The sequence below is a fragment of the Chiloscyllium punctatum genome, chromosome 15 (genome assembly GCF_047496795.1).
Source record: "Chiloscyllium punctatum isolate Juve2018m chromosome 15, sChiPun1.3, whole genome shotgun sequence".
Lineage (NCBI taxonomy): Eukaryota > Metazoa > Chordata > Chondrichthyes > Orectolobiformes > Hemiscylliidae > Chiloscyllium > Chiloscyllium punctatum.
This window is the reverse complement of record NC_092753.1, coordinates 76,373,359-76,394,023: the sequence shown is the minus strand read 5'-3', so window position 1 is coordinate 76,394,023 and position 20,665 is coordinate 76,373,359. Positions and strand designations below refer to the sequence as shown.

General features: G+C 38.3%; 1 protein-coding gene across 2 annotated transcripts in view; it reads left to right on the top strand.

Moving 5' to 3' along the window:
- Positions 1 to 20,665, top strand: part of paxbp1 (PAX3 and PAX7 binding protein 1) — a 51,617-nt gene that overhangs the window by 16,957 nt on the left and 13,995 nt on the right. For both annotated transcript variants that reach the window (XM_072585513.1, XM_072585512.1), the window contains exons 8-14: positions 4,145 to 4,268; positions 5,245 to 5,347; positions 7,555 to 7,670; positions 7,963 to 8,162; positions 9,311 to 9,458; positions 10,133 to 10,254; positions 15,650 to 15,726. In XM_072585513.1, coding sequence (XP_072441614.1) covers positions 4,145 to 4,268; positions 5,245 to 5,347; positions 7,555 to 7,670; positions 7,963 to 8,162; positions 9,311 to 9,458; positions 10,133 to 10,254; positions 15,650 to 15,726 — 890 coding nt within the window. The remainder of the gene's footprint in view (positions 1 to 4,144; positions 4,269 to 5,244; positions 5,348 to 7,554; positions 7,671 to 7,962; positions 8,163 to 9,310; positions 9,459 to 10,132; positions 10,255 to 15,649; positions 15,727 to 20,665) is intronic.

Here is a 20,665-nt window from a genome sequence, read left to right as displayed (position 1 = left end):
TTGTTTGCCTGGTGTATTGCATTCCATCAACGTGTTGAGCAGAAATTCTAAGCTCCAAGCACCCACTGAAGCAAATACATTGGTCATAGTATGTTAGCCCAACTTGAGGTGAGGAGAAGTTGATCACTGGGGCACAAAGGTTTCTCCAAACATGAAAGCCTATAGTACCATTTTCTACACCAACTGAGTTTGACTGACACTCAGCAGCTATCTTCATATTATATACCTCTACCTTGAGTGTCTCTTTAGGTGCATAGTTTATCTTGGGAAAAAGTTGAGTTACTTAAATGTTAGAGCCTCCCTCTCAATGGATGATTATAATCACAAACTGTTGTCCTACGTTTGTAAAATCTTAACGACAGTTTGAAGCTCTGCAATATAGTCTTGCTATCTTGCCTAAGATTTTTTTTCTTGAAACTAAGAAGTACCGATGCATATTCTGAGAACATGGGATATTAAGAAAATAACACATTCAGTTGATTGCACGTACTCATTCTGTGGTCTGATATATTTTACCACTGAATAAGAATGTGCTATAAATCATGAATTATGAGTTAATAAAAATGCAGCACTATCTTTGGTAGAAAATGAAAGGTAATAATTGAAAGTTTAAGTGTCCACAATGCAGAGTAGAACCTAATAATCAAACTGTGATAACTAAACTAGATTCATATATTTTAGAAGATGGCTCACCCTAATCTTCATCTATAACAGGAAGAAACAAAACATGGTAAATGTAAATGGACTAGTGACATGAATGGCAATTATTTTGGCAAGGATGCAACAAAATTAATGGGTTTCCAAACAGCTACCCTTAACTTACTTAAAACAAGAAGAACTATAACGTCCTCATGACTTGGTTTTTGCTGTAAAAGGTTGGACTTCTCTCCATTGTGGCCACTGTTATGTATTGCTAGAGTAATAAGCATATGCCCGAAACGTCAATTCTCCTTCTCCTTTGATGCTGCCTGACCTGCTGCGCTTTTCCAGCAACACATTTTTAAGCTCTGATCCCCAGCATCTGCAGTCCTCACTTTCTCCTAATTAACCCTTATATAAAAGAATAGTTGTTACATCAACTGATTAAGCATTTACTGAAGGTAGCACTTCTTAGAAAGTGTTTGGGGGGTGTATACCATAAAGTATAGCTTGGGTTGAAAGATATAGGTCACCCTGACATAAATGAGTATGTTTCAAAGCAATTCATTGCCTGAGGATGTTAGGTAAGTTTATTTTCATGATTTGGTCAGGTTACAAGTAATGGCAACAACAAAAATTAAAGATAAATAATACTATCGGGAGATTCTAAAACTAGAAATGTATTGAAAAACATAATTTGATAGATAACGTTCTTCCCTATTTATTAAACAGCATTGACAAATATAATTTACTATTGACCTATCAAGAAGTTTGCAGGTGGCTGAGAAAGAAGAAATTAAAGTTGATTTTAGGGACTTTTGCAAGTCCATTTTTTCTAAAGTCAGTAAAGTTTATCGTTTGGTCATCACCACTTTGTTCCTGTTCCTGCACCATGCAGTCTTGTGTGACACAAAAATTATATTGTTCCTATGTTCATGTTTAAACAGCTTTAAAGGATAATTGCAACAAGCACCCACTGATCAGAAAGAATCTATGCTACCCATGGTAATGTAGTCTGGAAACATGTATTTTCATGAGAGAAAAAATGGCCAAAATTTAGTTTGATTAAGGAAAGGGTGAAGCCGTAGTTTAACTTATGTATATTTAATTTTGGGGAGCCCTCAGGACCTCATCCCCAATACCTCCTTGACTTCAAAGGCACTTCTGGTTAGTTTACTTGCACCTTTACTTTGACAAAGATACTTTGCTAAAAAAAAATGGAATTTAAATATTTTTGCATTTTTATTGTAAAATACAGTGCAACATTAATTAAATCTTCCTCCCTTTGAAGTTATTACTTGTTATACTGTCACATTCTGTGAACCCCTGTCATGCTACTGTATAGTTTATTGTCAATATTTTTCTTCATCTAAAACTAAACTGTTAAGTTAGTAAACATGCAGTATTGAATTGGTGTAGTTTTAAAAGTTGTCCTGTAGGGAGAATTAGTTTTTCTCCAGAATTTCTTGAGCAGTGCAGTATTTCTTTTTTTGTAATCTCAAGATTTATTTGCATTTAGTTTATGTCTTTGCTGAGGCACGGGGAGGAATACTTCAAAGTGCTGTCCACAACTGGAGCAGTCAGATCTGTGTGTTTAATGTCCTTTGTTATCTTTAAAATCATAACCTATAGGATGAATTGCTTGCAACACTCCATACATGTTGCATAATTGATTATGAATTTGGTCTAGTCTGCAGTGTTGTAATGAAGTTTCACACTATGATGCTTCATTTGAAGTGCATTAGCATCTTTCCTCTATGTTGTATTTGGAAATATGAAATATTTAGGCCCCAACATTAGAATGTGTGTGCAATTCATATATTTTCAAAGATTGTATTTTTGAATGATATCAAATAAATGTAATGTAGGAATTTCAAAAGCTTGGATGAGTAAAATTACACATTTTGTCACAAAGTACAGGCAGTAATTGTAACATGGGGTATCATACCATGAATTGAACAATTGGAAAGCTTCACCACAAGCAGGCTCTGTGTTGCCAGTAATCTGTATTAATTTGTTCATTTTGACCCATAGCAGCTGGTTGTGCATTCAATATCTTTAGGAAATCAAGTTGCAAGGGAAGATATTTGTTTTCAATGACAGTGTGAATAGGAGCTATAGGGTTTAAAAAACCTTTAACAGTTGTAGGACATTGATGTGTTAGAATGGAGTATATTTCATTGTGATAAGTAAGTGGGATAAATTCATGGCAGCTTTCAAATTTTTAGTTGCTAATCTTTATGCCTTGTGAGATTTTTACTTAGTTAAAACCATGTAAGTTTATAAAGAAGTGTAAATGGTGCAAAAAATCTGAAATACCGGAAATGCCGAGGAAGCTTGTCAGCATTTGAACAGTGGAGAAAATGGATTTATATTTTAGGTAAGAGCTTTATTGGTCGGAATAGTGCTGCAGTAACCATTTGCCAAGCCATGGTTTAGGACAAAGATTTTGCAAATTTCCCCATATTGACAATATTCGTAAGGAAAAAAACATAATTAGTGATTCAAAATTGTGACAAGTGCAGAATTCTTCTGAGAAAACTGAGTTATCATGAAATAATTATCTATTAACATTTTTTCTATGTTTGTACTGCTCAAAGGACCTGCACTGGAAACATTTATTGCTTTGAAAAAGGATTAATCAACACTGCATCCATAGAATACTGAATTATGAAAGCTTATTTGTTTCCTTTATCACCAGTATTGTGGTTGTGGAATTTGCAAGTCTATTTTCAAATAACCAGGAACAGACCTTGATTTTTTTTTTAAAAGTTGTTCTTAATATCGGAGATTTGCGTAACACACTTAGACTAAATTATTCTGTAGTCTGTTTCGAATCCTCATCAGATATGTTGACTCACAGACTCTCTAATTTTTGAAAAGATCATTGGTAACCTAACACATTAAAGTTCTGTTGAAACAGCCTTACTTGGAACACTTGTAAAATTACTTGCCATTAAGGAAATTTCTGTTACAGCCCTCAATTTTCAGTTTTTACGTTGCAAAGCAGCAGGAACTCTGCTTAAATGCTTTTATTTAATAATTTTATGCTTTACAATAATGCAGAAAATTATCTTGGTTTAAGCTGTAGAATCCGGGCTGTTGGTATTGTGTGTAGGTCTGAGACGTGACGGTTGGCTTTATTTTGTATGGTTTTTGCTTTGACTTGCATTCATTTTCTACATTTATCCACTGGCTTTTTTTCCGTGTGTAAAACATGTTGGTGAAAAAAAATTGAATAACCATTTTTGCCCATTTGCTGTGGTTTCCAATTACACTGTAAAAGTATTTCATTCTGCCATTAAGTTTCCAGACGCATTTGGCAAAATGTGGAAATCTCTCAATTTTTTTTCATGATAACAGCGGATTCTCATCACTTTGGCCGCTTTAATTGAAGATTTGTAAAGACTAGCTTGAGTTTAAATTTGTTCCCTTGGTGTAACTAGCACAGACCAGGGCCTAATTTATAGGGCCTAGGTATTACGTAATATGTTATATTTTTCAGGTACCCTTGGTTAATGACCTTGAATCTGCCATGCACCAGCTGCTGAAACAGCGGGCTGCCCGGTTTGTCCAGAGACGGCAAGATGATATTAAAGATGAATCATCGGAATATTCAAGCCATTCAAGTCAGTCCATCTTGAAGGTTTTTATTTTTCATTGAACAGCCTTGTTCGTTGTAATACGTTAGATAAATTAAAAAATGCTTATTAATCCAGCAGACAGGAATAGTTTAAACCTACAAAGGGATAGTTTGATATGTTTTTGTATAGTTAGGGTTGATGCAGCAAAATGCCTTATTTTGAGGATGTAATACATTCAAATCATATGGGAAATGTTGATCAGCTGCTTCTTGTACTATGACATGATAAGTAACTTTGGCTCTGCTTTTGGATCGCAAGCATAATTCTAAAAGCAGTTTATTCATCTAGGGAGGAATTGGTTAAATTAAAATTTATGTTGCTTAGGTTTTTTTGCATTGAGGGTTCATTTCATCCATCGATTACTCCCAGTTTTATCAGGTTATGATTTGAATATAAAGGAATTAGAGAAGGCTTGCATGAACAGCTGATTTCTTTCGGCACAAAACCCACGATTTATCAAATCCTGTTTGCTTATTTAGTACATTTTTGTTTACATTTCGGTATGAAATGTTAAAATCTGTGAATTGACAGTTCAGCTGAGGGGAATAGATTGTTCGATGTTCCAAGTTTTCCAAGTGTTCTAAAGCTAATCTCTCAAAAAAAGTTGTCTAAATAGAGATCCTTGGTTATTTCTAATTTGAATTCAAAAGATACAGACATTAAGTGGTAATGTTGCACCATTGTCTGTGAGATTGTGTTTCCGTGAATTGTTTTAATTTAACCACAAGTGCACATTTTAAAAATATGAAGCTTTACTGTTTCTTTCTCCTTGCTTACCTCTAACCAATTAAGCTTCAATGGTAATTGTATGAGTTCTTACTCAACCTGACTCCATTTACAAACACCTAATGGTGTGGGTTTCAATTGGCTTAAATTTTATGGTCACTGAAAATTGAGTTTAATGTTACTTGAAACTGTTGTAAGAAATCTGTTTGTAATTTTGTTTACTTTATGTTTGCAGACAAAACCGTTGTGACACCAAGTCTGGATGCATTTGGTCGCGACCGAGCTCTCTATCAAGAAAATGCTAAACAGCGAAGGATTGCAGAGAGAGAGGCTCGTAGGTATGATTGCACATTTAAAGTTCACCATTCTACGTTTTTGAAAACAGGCTTGTCTGATACCAGTAGGGGGGGGGGGTGCATAAAATTCTGACAACTGAGCATTTGTAAGACCAGTTTGCATGACTGTTGGAGCTTCAGCTATTTATAATGCATGTTAATAACTTAAATGAAGACCCAGATTGCAGCTATGTTTTGCTGTTGATGTGAGGATGAGTAAGAAAGCAAGTTGAGTGAATAAAATACTCTCCAAAGGGGCATAGGTTAAAGTGAGTGGGTAAGACGTTGACAGATGGATATGATGTGCGAAAATGTAAAGTTGGTCACTTTAGTAGGAAGAACAGAAAAGCAGAATATTATTTAAATGAGAATCTGCAAAATTCTGTGGTACAAAGGGACTTAAGTGTCATGATTTTCAAAAAATCATCAGGTACTAGTTATAAATAAGAAGACAAATGAAATGCTGCCCTAATTGCAAGGGAAATGAAGTATAAAAATGGGACAGTCTGCTACAACTGTGCAGGGAATTGGTGCATTGGTGGAGTAACATGTAGTTTTGGTCACCTTGGTTAAGAAGGGATTTTAATGCATTAGAAATAGTTCAGGAAAGGGCACTAGACTGATTCCTAAAATGAAGGAAGTCTTTCAAGAGAAAGTGTTGTGGGTTGGGTCTATACTCAACAGATTTTAGAAGAATAAGAGGCAGTCTTATTGAGACATAAGGTTCTGAGGGTAAATGCTGAGGATGTTTCCATCCAGGAAGGATCTGAAACTGAAGGGCACAGCTTTAAAATAAGGGATTTCCCAATTAGGATGGAGATTGGGAGGAATTTCTTTCGTTAGTATTTGGAATTCTCTTTTCTGTAGAGGAATGGAGGCAGAATCATTGATTACATTCAAGGTGGAGTAAGGCAGATGTTTGACAAAGGAGTTCAGGGTTATGGGATGCAAGTCAAAAAATGAAATTAAGGCCATGGTCTGATCAACCATGATTTTATTGAATGATGCAACCGACTCAAGACCAAATACCGTACTCATCGTATTTCTCATATCCTCATAAAGGTACAATCTTCCGTCCCTCGTACAAGCTCCATTCCCTAGCACTCACCTCACCCTGGCAAATATTTGAGGTTGAACAGTGGTGTCATACTTGACCACGAAACCTGCTGGCAATACTTTTGTGCCACCATTAAGATCAACTCTTTCTATCACCTGACTATGCTGATGTCTCTGTTCATCTGCTGATACTCTCATCCATGGTTTTGTTACCTCTAGATTTGACCGTTTTCAACGAACTCTAAAGTGACTTCTCGCATTTTTTACCCTCTATATAGTTGAGGAGATCCAAAACTCTGCTGCCAAATTCCTAACTCCCATCAAGTCCTGTTCAGTCATCATCCTTCTGCTCACCTAACCTGTATTGGTTCTTGGTTGACACTTTCAGCTTAAAATTTTTAATTGTTGGTTTTCAAATCTCTCAATGGCTCTGCTCTTTACCATCTGGGTAATTTTCTTCACCCCTGCAGTTCCCTGAGGTACCTATACTGTTCCAATTCTGGCCTCTTGAGCATACCCAACTTTTAGTACACAACATAAGCTTATTTCCTCAGTGTTCTGGGATATGAGCTCTGGAATTCCCTTACTACTTCCACTGTTTCTCTATCCCTTTTTCTTCCTTTAAGACACTCCTTAAAACTTGCAGAACAAGGCTTTTGTCAGCTGCCTGAAAGCCACTTTATATGGCTTAGTGTCAAATTTTGTTAAGTGTTGTTCCTATGAAATGCTTTGGAACGTTTTTACTTTGTTAAAAATACTGTATAAATGGAAGTCATTGCTGTCCTCAAGTGGTACTGAGGCCGCTACATTTATTTCTACATCGTGCCAGGTATTTTGTACCATGTCTACACCATGCTCATACACCATTTCAGTTGGAACTTCAATTAAGTTGGAGCATTCCCAATCATATTTGGTGTTTGTGAGCAAAAAATACCAAAGGTGTGTAAAAGCGAGCAGCTAATGGCTAAGACTCAAACTAACATTGTCATTGAGAGTACAAAGAAAAATTGAAAATTGAGGAAATTAAATGAGTAAAGTGCATATATTTTTGAGACATTCTATTATTCTATAGTCTTAGAAGAAAAATGAATGTTGATAAGCAAATGGTCCTAATGAAAATGTCAGGCATTAGTTGTGGATTCTTATTTAATTAGAGCACGCCGAAGACTGGCCAGAGAGCAAGCAGGAAAAATGGCAGAACACCATGAAGGTCTATCAAGTGATGATGAAGAAACTTCCACAGATATCAATAGCTTTAATATGGAAAACGGTATGCCTATTGCAAAATTTACTGAAATTATACTCCCATTGCAAAATCAATGAAAGCAATACTTAGAAAACTGTAAATGTTAAAGTTTTGTTGATGAAGGACATTATCTAGGAAAATGCTCATTAGGAACTGTAATCCATTGCAGGGATTGAATTTATTTGCATTAACTTAGTGTTTTTGTTTTCATATTTTTGGTGAGACTTTGTCCAAGGGTTGCTTCTGTGTAAGTGTGTATATGTAATGCAACAACCGATTTGCGATGAATATTTTAAAACACTAACATCTTTTGTAGATCGAATTGTTAATGAATCAAGAAAAGTATTTGAAGACGTCTTAGATGATTTCTGTACACTTGACTGCATTAAGACCCGATTTGAAGTCTGGCGAAAAATGTACTATGTTCATTATAAAGATGCATATATTGGTCTCTGCCTTCCAAAACTACTTAATCCACTTATTCGGTTGCAACTCATCAAATGGAATCCTTTTGAGGTGAGACCTGGAAATTGCTTGGGTTAAAAAAAATTGTGGCTCAGAGGTGTTCAGAATTTATCAAAGCATTCTATAGTGGAGCATGGAGCATTGTTATTGCTTTAGGAATGTAATCTTTCCCAATCTCCCACCAGGTGAATCAAGTGGTGTGTTCTTGATCTTTTGTTCAAGAATTGTTCAAGATTAACACGAGTAGAAAAGCTTGTACAGATTTAAAAAATAGTGTGCAGCTGAGAAGGAATGGGGTGAAAGGAGCATAACTTATATAGATAATTTTATTCATCTGAAAATTGGTCTACGTGTTTGTTTATGTAAATAAAAGTACTGTTGTTTGAAGGGGACAATAAAATGAAAGGCAGTCACTTCTAGTATTTGTTATGGGGTTGAATCTACAGCAGCAGCAAGCTGACAATTTTTAAAATTTGTGTGACTTCAGATCATGTGTCACCTGTTCTGAAATGGTGACTCCCGTCTATCTCAGCAAAGCCAAACCGATTGATTGATTGTTTTGGTAAACATGGTTTGAGAAGGGAATGAAGATCCAAAATAGAGCGAGTTTTGTCCATGTGCTTAGAGTTCAACTCCGTGTTTTCTGCATTTCATACCCTTTACCAGCCTCGAGAGTAGTGTACCATGTTTTCTGATTAATATATTTTGCTGTGTATCAGACGAATGTAGCTCTACCCATCCATAGACTAATCTGAATGCGTCCTTTCAATGATGTAGTGCATGACATTTCGACCTGATTTGATGGGCCTGAATTTCTTTTTAGAAACCGAAGTCTAGTTTGCCAATCAAATTTTATTTTTTAAAAAAAGCCAAATCTTATAACCATCCTGAAAAATTCATGTAATGTTTTCAGCTTTTTTTAAATTACTTATTTGTAATGAGGGAATCCCTTGCTTAGGCCAGCATTTGTTTCCCAGCCCTAACTGTCTTTGAAAAGGTAGTGGTATGGTAAGCTGTCTTCTTGAACTGCTGCTTTTACTGCAGGGAGGAACTAGGTAACATTTGTTTACTTTAAACTGCAAAGCTTATAGTGAACATTTTTCAGAAAATGAAATAGCAATTAATGACTATTTCAAAGCTTTATTTGTGTTCTATTTGGTAGAAAAATACACATTGCATAATCACTGTTTTTCCAATAGCCAAATTGTCGTGACTTTGAAAGTATGCTCTGGTTCGAATCATTGCTGTTTTACGGATGTGAAGAAGGGCAGGATCCTCAGATGGATGATGTTGACACGTACCTGTTGCCTGCAATTGTAGAAAAAGTGGTTTTACCAAAACTGACAGGTAATTAAAGCTTCAATAATAAAAGTTGCAATAGAATGTCTTATCCAAATAACGCATCCTCTAAATTGCCCAACATTTCCCCATTTCAGTATTGTTATCTATCTATATCTAGTTAGTTATTAAAGTAGCTGCTATGATCAAAATGCAGATATCTTGACAAATGTAAGTTCACATTGTGTTTTATTGGAACGTGTTGCTTAACAAGACAAGAAATGTAAACTCTTGTGGTTGACAGTGATACAAATGTCTTTTTTTTTAAAATCAAGAAATGGTGAGGTAAAGTAGAGAAAAGTTGGTCCTAATTTTTTAACTGATTGCTTTTAAAGAGGTAATGATTGCATGAGGTCTAGCCTCGTGCAGAGTTTGGCATTATTACAAATTGTCATACAGTCATTGCAGAAGTACTCAGTTACTGTTAGAATAACTGGTTGGTGTAATAGAAAATAAACTTGTTCCTCTATAACTCATTCATTCTGATACTTAAAAATGAAGTGATCCTGACCTTTCTGACCTGAGTACTGTTACATCTGCATATTATAATATTGCACGTTGTTTCAATCTTTATCCATAATCAAAACAATTGTATACTTTTCAAAAATTTTTCACGAAAACTAAATAACTCAGTAACAAAAAATCTCAAGCAGGAAGAAAATTATTTTTAATCCTCGCCCTAGGTCTAGCAGAAAATGTTTGGGATCCTCTGTCATCGTCTCAGACATCCAGACTGGTCAAATTAATACTGAAGTTAGTTGAAGGATATCCTTCAGTTGTAAATGGAGAAAATAAATACACGCAGGTATGTTTTTGTTACCTTTTCTGTTCATCCTTTTCTGCTCCAGTTATGGCAGAGAAGGTTATGGGGCGATTTTGGAGAAATGTTTAGTGTAAATGAAGAGAGTCCGTTTCCTTAGACAGAAGGATGGATCATCAGGGATGTATGCTTTAGGTGGTTGACAAAAGAACCAAAGGTGACATAAAATGTTTTGCACGGAGAGTTGTTAGAGAGCCATACAGCATGGAAGCAGACTCTTTGGTCCATCCAGTCCATGCTGAATATAATCTCAAATTAAACTAGTTCCACTTGCCTGCTCCTGGCCATATCCTTCCAAATCTTTCCTATTTATGTATCCATCCAAATGTCTTTTAAATGTTGTAGTTGTACCCACATCCACCACTTCCTCAGGAAGTTCATTCCACACCCGTACCACCCTCTGCATAAAAGATTTGCCTCCTGTTGTTTTCTAAATTTCTCTCCTCTCACCTTAAAAATGTATTCACTTGTCTTGAAATTCCCACCTTAGCCAAAAGCCAACTGCCATCAACTCTATCTACACCTCTCATTGTTTTATAAACCCTCTATCAGGTCACCTCTCAACCTTCTGTATTCCAGTGAAAAAAGTCCCAGACTATCCTACCTTCCTTTATAACTCAAATCTTCCATACCTGACAAAATGCTGAACCCTGTCCAGCTTGGTAGTATCCTTCATAAAACTAGGTGATCAGAACTGGTATATAAGTCCTGAAAGGCTGACAGAAACAGTTTTAAGAGTAACTTTCAAAAGAGAACTGAATAAAAAAAGGGATAAAATTGTTTTTCTCCCTGTACAGAAAGATGGCGAAATGGGCCATCTGCATAAATCTAAGGTTGTATTTAAATTTTGATGTGAGCAGAAATAAAAGCAAATTATTATTAAGGTGCTTGAGAAGTGATCTCAAAGAATCAAATTGGTTATCCAGATAGGTGATGCATGTCATAGGCTCTTGAATACAGTGTCTCATTCCCCAAGTTTACTAGGCTTCTGTCAATAGCAACTTTTAGATTTTGGAAAGGTACAGAAGTAACAGGGTTGTTGTCATGGGTGACTTTAACTTCCTTAATATTGATTGAAACCTCCTTACTTCAAATAGTTTGGTTGGAGCAGTTTTTGTCATGTGTGTCAAGGAAGGATTCCTCACTCAACATGTAGATAGGCCAACTAGAGGGGAGGCCATATTGGATTTAGTACTTGGCAATGCACCATGTCAGGTGTCAGATCTTTAGGTGGGAGACCATTTCAGTGATCATGATCACAACTCCCTGATCACAGCTTACTATACTCATGGAGAAGTAAAGGAGCTGACGGTATGGGAAAGTATTTAATTGGGTGAGGGGCATTACAATGCTATTAAGCAGGAACTGGGGAGCATAAATTAGGAATAGATGGTCTCAGGGAAACGCACGACAGAAAAATGGAGGTTGTTTTCGAAGCACTTGTTGATGGTGCTGGACAGGTTTGTCCCACTGAGGCAAAGAAGGGATGGTAGATTGAAAGAACCTTGGGTGACAAGGGATGTGAACTACTAGTCAAGAGGAAAAAGAAAGCTTACTTGAGGAGCCAAGGATCGGACAGGGCTCCAGAGGATTACGAGGTAGGCAGGAAGGAACTGAAGAATGGATGAGAGCTAGAAGGGGGCATGATAAAGCTTTAGCAGCTAGGATTAAGGCATACTCTAATTCATTGTACGCTTATGTGAGGAGCAAGATGGCTAGAGTAGGATAGGGCTGATCAGGGGTAGTGGAGGGAACTTGCGCCCAGAGTCAGAGAAAGTGGTGGAGGTCCCTAATGAGCACTTTTTTGGATTAGATTGCTTGCAGTGTGGAAACAGGCCCTTCGGCCCAACAAGTCTACACCGACCCTCCGAAGAGCAACCAACCCAGACCCATTCCCCTACATTTGCCCCTTCACCTGACACTACGGGCAATTTAGCATGGCCAATTCACCTGACCTGCACATCTTTGGACTGTAGGAGGAAACCCAAGCAGACAGGGGGAGAATGTGCAAACTCCACACAGACAGTTGTCCGAGGCGGGAATTGAACCCGGATCTCTGGCGCTGTGAGGTAGCAGTGCTAACCACTGTGCCAACGTGCCACTCAGTGTTTCAGTATTCTCTGACTGAGAGGGATTTTGATGTTTCTGAGTGCAGCATGAAACAGACTGATATGCTCGAACAGGTTGATGTTAAGAATAAAGGTGGGCAGAAAATTTTGAAACTCATAACGATAGATAAATCCCCTGGACCAGCTAGGATATTCCCTAGATTACTCAAGGAAGCGAGGGAAGAGATTGCTACACGTTTGGCGATGATCTTTGCATCCTCACTGTCCACTGGAGTAGTGTCAGATGATTGGAGGGTGGTAAATGTTATTCCTTTGTCCAGGAAAGGGAATGCGGATAACCCTGGGAATTACAGATCAGTGAGTCTCACGTTTGTCATGGGTAAAGTATTGTAGAGGATTCTGAGATACCGGATTTATGATTACTTGGAAAAACATAGTTTGATGAGAGATAGCACACCTTTGTGAGGGGCAGGTCATGTGTCACAAACCTTATTGAATTCTTTGAGGATGTGGCAAAACACGTTAAAGTTAGAGCAGTGGATGAGGTGCACATGGACTTGAGCAAGGCGTTTGGTAAGGTTCCCCGTGGTAGGCTCATTCAGAATGTAAGGTGGCATGAAAATCTGTTTGTCTGGATACAGAATTGACTGGCCCATAGAAGACAGAAGATGGTGGTAGATGGAAAGTATTCAGTCTGGAGCTCTGTGACTAGTGATGTTCCACAGGGATCAGTTCTGGGACCTCTTCTTCGTGATTTTTATAAATGACTTGAATGAGGAAGTGGAAGGGTGGGATATTAAGTTTGCTGATGACACGAAGTTTAGTGGAGTGGTAGGTAGTGTGGAGGGCTGTTGCAGTTTTCAATGAGACATTGACAGGACGCAGAACTGGGCTGGTAAGTGGCAGATGGGGTAGAACCTGGACAAGTGTGAAGTCATTCACTTTGGAAGGTCGAATTTGAATGCTGAATGGAAAGGCAGGATTCTTGGCAGTGTGGAGGAACAGAGGGACCTTGGGGTCTATGCCTATAGATCCTTCAAAGTTGCCACCCATGTTGATAGGGTTGTCAAAAAGGCGTATGGTGTGTTGGCTTTCATTAGCAGGCTATGATATGAAGGTGCTGGTATTGGACTGGGGTGGCTAAAGATAAAATCGCACAACAGCAGGTTACAGTCCAACAGGTTTATTTGGAAGTACTAGCTGTTGTGGTTCTGTTCGCCGACAAACAGAACCACAACAACCAGTACCCGAGCTACAAATCTTCTCACAAACTTTGAACACCTATGGAAGTACTAGCTTTCGGAGCGCTGCTCCTTAATCAGGTAGCTGTGGAGCAGGATCATAAGACACACATGCAACTGATACGATATATTGAGCAAATAGCGATTGCTGTTAAGTCTTCATCTTTTAGAATGGGTTGCAGGTTTCAGTTCAATAATATGTAAATCCCAGCACTTCTTTCCAGTCACATTCTCGAGATAACTTAAGGTTTTATAAAAAAAAACATGACATCCATGTAACATTTTATAAATTCCTACTTTGGAAATAGAACCAGTCTGACTCAAGATTGGGATACAGACAGACTCTAACCTCACACCTTCAATGCATTGCCTGAGCTGAGATGTCACTTTTTTTTATAAAACCTTAAGTTATCTTGAAAATGTGACTTGAAGGAAGTTAATGAATTGAAACCTGCAATCCATTCTAAAAGATGAAAATCTTAACAGCAATCTAGATTGTCTAATATATCATATCATTTGCATGCATGATACAGTGATCCTTTACTATAAATTCTATGTCTTATGATCCTGCTGCACAGCTACCTGATGAAGGAGCCGTGCTCCAAAAGCTAGTACTTCCAAATAAACCTCTTGGACTATAATCTGATGATGTGTGATTTTTAATTTCATTAGCAGCAGATTAAGTTTAAGAGCCACATAGTTATGCTGCAGTTGTATAAAGTCCTGGTTAGATCACACTTGAAATATTGTGTTCAGTTCAGGTCGCCTCATTATAGTAAAGATGTGAAGGCTTTAGAGAGGGTGCAGTGGAGACTTACTGGGATGCTGCCTGGACTGGAGGGCATGCCTTATGAAGAAAGGTTGAGGGACCTAGGAATTTTCTAATTGGAGCGAAGAAAGATGAGAGGGGACTTGGTAGAGATGTACAAGTTGAGAGGCATAGATACAGTGAATAGCCAGAGACTTGTTCCCAGAGCGGAAATGGCTATTACGAGGGGGCATAATTTTAAGGTAATTGGAGGAAGGTTTAGGGGAGATGTCAGAGGTAAATTCTTTACAGGGTGGTGGGTGCATAGAATGCACTGCCAGCATTGGTGGTAGAGTCAGATAACATTCGGGACATTTAAGCGACTCTTGGATAAGCACATGGAAGATAGCACAATGAAGGATATGTAGATTAGTCTGATATTAGAGTAGAATAAAAGATCGGCACAACATTGTGGGCTGAAGGGCCTGGACAATGCTGTACTGTTTTATGTTCTCTTAATAGATGTAGAGGACATTAACAATACTAACCGTTTTGAAATTATAGGTGATGGATTTTGCAATGGCTTAATTGTTTGACAGCAGTGAGCAATGGTATATGAAAATGCGCTCACACCAATTCTTGTGTACTGTCAGGAGGGAAGGATTGATGGGACACTAGGAAAATCTCCCTTTGAATAGTACTGTATAATTTTTTAGCTCAAGAAGCTAAATATCAGATTTGTGGTTCACCTGTACAATGACGTAACTGAAGGTGCTGCACTCCTTCAGTACTGAACTGAAGCATTAGCCTAGGGCGGCACGGTGGTTAGCACTGCTGCCTCACAGCACCAGAGACCTGGGTTCAGTTCCCGCCTCAGGCGACTGTATGGAGTTTGCACATTCTCCCCGTGTCTGTGTGGGTTTCCTCCGGGTGCTCCGGTTTCCTCCCACAGTTCAAAAATGTGCAGGTTAGGTGAATTGGCTATGCTAAATTGTCTGTAGTGTTAGGTGAAGGGGTAAATGTAGGGGAATGGGTCTGGATGGGTTGCGCTTCAGCGGGCCGAAGGGCCTGTTTCCACACTGTAAGTAATCTAATCTAATCTAATTATATTTAAATTCTTTCAAATGGAGAAGACATGACCTTTAGTTCAGGGTGAGACAGTTATTGCTGACTGGTAATTTTAATACATGCTTAATATATATTAATCCTTGAACATTATTTTACTGTGTTCATACTTTAATTTTGTAAGTGTTAATTGTGTACAATGCCAGCACACTGATTGTTTTAATTTGAAAAGAATAAACCACTTCAAATTTTCTCAGACTTTACTAAAGACCATCATCTTGAGAATCAGGAAAGCAGTGGATGAAGATGTTTTTGTGCCACTTTATCCAAAGAGGTATGTTTACTTTTTGCAAATGTGTGATCTACAGATTTTTATTTCTTGGATTTCAAAATCTCAAATCTTAAGTGTTCCTACTGTATTTTATGCTTAACTTACATAACATTTTGACTCCTTTTTACTTATTTCAAGCGATATATGGAGCACAGAATTTTATGACATGCTCTCTTGCGTTAAAACCAACTTTTGGGCGGGAAGTTATTTCTTGAATTTAAATTCACTTGAGTAAATTACCAAAACTGGCTGCAAAAATAATTTGACCAATCTCCTGAATTACCCAATGTACAGCTAATTTTATCTAATGACACTGTAATGCTTTACTGTCCTGCCATTTTATCCAGACTGGGATGTAACAAGATTTCTCTTCAAACCAACAGTATATTAATTTGAATATGAACTTATGATTGTGCAATTTTCCTTGCCTTATTCCAATACGGTTAAATTCTGTAAGATATAGCAAACCAGTTACACAGCACTGTGGTTTTGATGCCAAACTGTTGCCCCAAACTTGCATTGAATCACAGAAGTGAGCAACTTCTGGTTGATGATTTAGTTAGATGATAACCAAATCATCTGGCAGCTTGACTAAGGAAATGACTTTCCTGTTGATTGTTACTTCGGTGAGCAATCTAACTGCTTCACATTTTTTCTATGTCCATTACCTCATTTAATAATAAATTGAGCTCCATAAATATCTTCAGTGATGATCCAGGAATCCACCTTTTATATATCTCCTCCACTTCAAGAATATTTTGTATTCTGGCTATTTGCTTGTTCTGGATGTAATTGTCTGTTCATTGTTGTTCCCCACATGCACATTAGTACATTATTGTTTATGGTATTCACTGTAGTATTTTCATAAGAGAATATGGAAACCTTAGGAGTGTGTTAGAGGCTCAAATATTTTCCTGTTGAAAACACTTGCAATGCAGAAACTTAGTGTGCCAAGTATTAATTTATGGAATTCAATTACTTTTGTAGTTTGAGTGCTTGATAACATGAAACCTGTTCACTGTGCACATGCAAGATGGTGGATCTAATTTAATGCTGCAAGTGTATTTTTGCGTTGTTTAACTTGTGTGGGTGAAGGCATACTACCTGTGAACTGGAATGAAATATGTGAAATACTGTGCCTTTAGATTAATGCTTCTCTACTCACATTCTACATATGGATTTTTTTGCTACTCAACATTTTTCTGTCTGTATTGGAATGTGTAGTGCCTTGTGTCTGGGAAAATAGTATGGTGCATTTTATACAGGTAAAATATAGTATTTCAATTTTTGATGTATTTTGAACTCCTTCATAAATGCTACCGTTATAAAGTCAGATCCCATTGGGTAGAATTTTACATGTCCCATGGTGACATGCTTGAAGTCGGGGGTGCCAGTAAAATAGTGGAAGAACTGATTCCCCATCAGCTTCCTGCTGCTGGACAGATTTCTCAAGACAGTCAGGTGGATGAATTAGGATCAAGCAGGCCAGTGACATGTATTTATGAGAGCCTGTTCAGCAGTCCATAGACCTCACTTTTATACAGTTTTAGTATTTTCCCCAGGACACTCAGGTTCCGTAGAGGGTCCACAGTTTGACTACTCAAAGAAACCATGAGTTGAGCAGCAGTTGCCTGTAACGGTCAGTTATAGAGTACTGCATCATTTGCAAGCAGGAGGTCTCAGGTGAAATATCTGAAGGCTTGGAACCTTCAACTGGGATTGCTGAGTGGAAGATCTGTGTGGAGGACTGAAATTGAATGATTATCTCCTTGGTCCCTTGCTGCATATACAGGCCATGTATGTATGAAGAGAACCATTGCACCATGACGATTGCAACAAATGATGGACGCTCAGCACTTCTAAGTTTGGCTGCTCCAGTCTGGTAGTGGGTGGGTGAGAGTGAGAGACTGCATCAACTACACGAGGCCCAGCAACTGGCAGAGAAGCACCAGTGACACATGATGTCTACATAGTGACAGTAAGGCAGCTGAATGTTCAAAGGAATCCATACCCAGCTCAGAGAGTACAGAGGCTAAGCTACATAGACATAATGGGACACCAGTATCTCAGAAGATCACGCTTGTAAAGTTGGGAGTGGTTGTTGATATGCACAGTATGCTGTAGAAGAATTAAGGCCACTGAAGTGTGATGGATGGTCATTGCCTTGTCAGTGAAGTGACTGTAGTGTTTAATTCGTGGACTACAGAACCTTTCTAAGGGTTGACTTGGGTTGCTGGTTGACATCTCACAGATGTCCTATTGTTGCAATAAGCAGCCAACAAGTGCTTTGTTTGAGAGTGCAGGGAAATGCATAGGGTTTTTCTCTGAGCAAGAGAGACTAGGAAGATAATTGGATTAACTCCATGACAGGATTCCCTCAGGTTTGGTCTTCAGAGACTAACAGGCTGCATGTGTTTAGTCATCAACTCTCTTTCACAGCAGCTAGGTATGTCTGTGATCAGCTAAGTCTTTCACTCCATCACTGTTTAAAATATCGGTGACTGCTGCAGAAGGATCCTCCAGATGTACACAAGGTTCCCAGAAACTTACATTACTTAATAAAAGCAAAGTGCTGCAAATGCTGGAAAATGTTCCAAAAAAGTCAGTCCAGACTCGAAGTATTAACTTTGGTTCTCCACGGATGCTGCCAGACTTGCTGAATATCTTCAGCACCTTTATTTTTCAGCTGCTATTCTTTGATTTGTTTGTGCGAAGGAATCCCCTTTCTGGACAACAGCTTGCCTACTAAATATATGTCAGCTCACATTAGTGCTAAATCCCAAAACCAAGGCTGAGGACTACATTCATCTGCAGACAAGAAGAGTGAACATTCAGCAGATAGTTGGGCTCATAAGCTAATGGTCCAGCACTTAGGTTATTCTGAAGATCCCTTTAATGTGGTCTTCAAGGGTCTCCCATATTGTGATTGTGTGTACAATGTTCTGTGGCAGAGAGAAGTTGAACTGGCAGTGAACCACAGGAGTAGGCATACTGCTACCTTCAAGGAAGAGGATGAGGGAGAAATACATCTGGACCCAATATCCAGTGGCCATGCAAATGTAAGAATGATGGCCTTGATCATTAACCCACGACAAAGGACACATTTGACTCGCTCGTTTGCAAAAGTATACTCAAAGTCCTTGTCATAAATGCATGTCTCCAAGTAGAGATGTGGCTTTTAATGAAATTCATCCCTGTCAGGAGTTCTATGATGAGCTTTCCTTGTAAGACAAATCATTCGTCCCAGGAATCGGCATGGGAATCTTTCTCTGAACTACATCCAATTGGGAAGACAAAAACAGTACACAGTATGCTGTTATACCACAGTATAGTTTTAGAATTGCTGTACTTCTGTACTCTTATTCTCTATCCCTCCTGCAATAAAGGGCAATATTTATTTCTTCACCTAATTACTTGGACAGGAGAAGACAGAAAGGTTGATGAGGGCAGTGTGGCTGGAGGTGATCAATGAAGTAAGCATTTGCAGGAATGGTCATATGAACATTGGTCCAAATCTAGAAGTGCTTTAATGACTTTATGAGGTTGGCAAGGAGAGTAGTTTGCATGGTGAAAAGCATTAGCTCTGCACATCCTTTAATATGTTGATCATGTGATACAAGACAAGGTAGCTGACCGCTTTACAATGACTCAGAGGTCACAGGGTACATTGAGCTGTGGAATGGCTTTGTACCAAAGGATCACGGTCAGAGGTGCTAGCTGCAGTTCCAAACATGAATGAGAGGAGGAAAAAAAGGCACTTCCCATGGATTCCAACAAATATTGAGGTGTACAAAGCAAGCACAGTGGCTTATACGAAATAAAAATCACCCACTAACAACCTATGTGCAATTATGTGACAATCTGTGTGCTCAAGCATTGTGATACGCTAGTGACTACAGCAAACGTGGAGGTGGTCTGCTGGTTTTGCTGCAGCATTGATTGGATACACACAGCAGGCTCCCTTTGGGTGGGCAAGCTATACCGTCTGTCTTTATGCAGAGACCATCTCTCATCAGATATGGCTGCTGCGTTTGTTTGACTGCCAGAGGAAGTGTGTGTGTCCACCATAAGTGGCATGTGAGCTTTACTCCTGCTCATTATGCATTTGTAGTCCTTTCCTAGGCCAATTGTATTCCTCTGCATTGCTGAGCCTATCTTCTAAAAAGAACTGAATGCAATCTTTTCTTTAACTCTGCCTGATCCATCCTCTGCATTCTCTATTTGTAATCGTAGCACAATTAAAGCCCTTGATGGCACAAGTTGACATCTGCCACCTGTTGTTGACCAACTCCCTTGCTAGCCAAGCACTAATTGGCCACATTGAAGATGCCAGGGAAATTTTCATGACTCACGAGTGTTGGCAACATTGAAACTTTGCATTACTAGAAAAATAAAGCTATTATTTAAATCTATATATTGGGTTAATAAAATAAATGTTTTATTACAATCAATTTACAATTTAAGTACATCTGTTATTGTCAGATTTAACATTCATTTGTTTAGTGATGGAAAAGGTTTTAGCTGAAAGCTTGGCTCATTGAGCTCAGTTAGTAGGTGACCCAGATAACATCTCCAGTCACTCCAACTCCCAACTTAGTGGTGGAATGGTAATGTCAGTTGGCTAATAATTCAGAACCAAAACAAATTGCTGGAGAAACTCAGCAGATCTGATAGTATTTGTGGAGAGAAAGCAGAATTAACATTTTCAGTTCCAGTGACTCTTATTCAGAACAGACCCATTCAAGACCTGTTCTGAAGGAGGGTCACTCCACCTGAACCACTTTGCCTTCTCGCCACAGATGCTGTCAGACCTGAGTTTTCCCAGCAATTTTTGTTTCTGAATTCTAGCATCTGCAGTTCTTTAGTTTTTTTTGTCTGTTTAATAACTTAGAACATCAGGGTAATGTTCTGGACAATATGGGTTTGAATCTTATTCTGATAG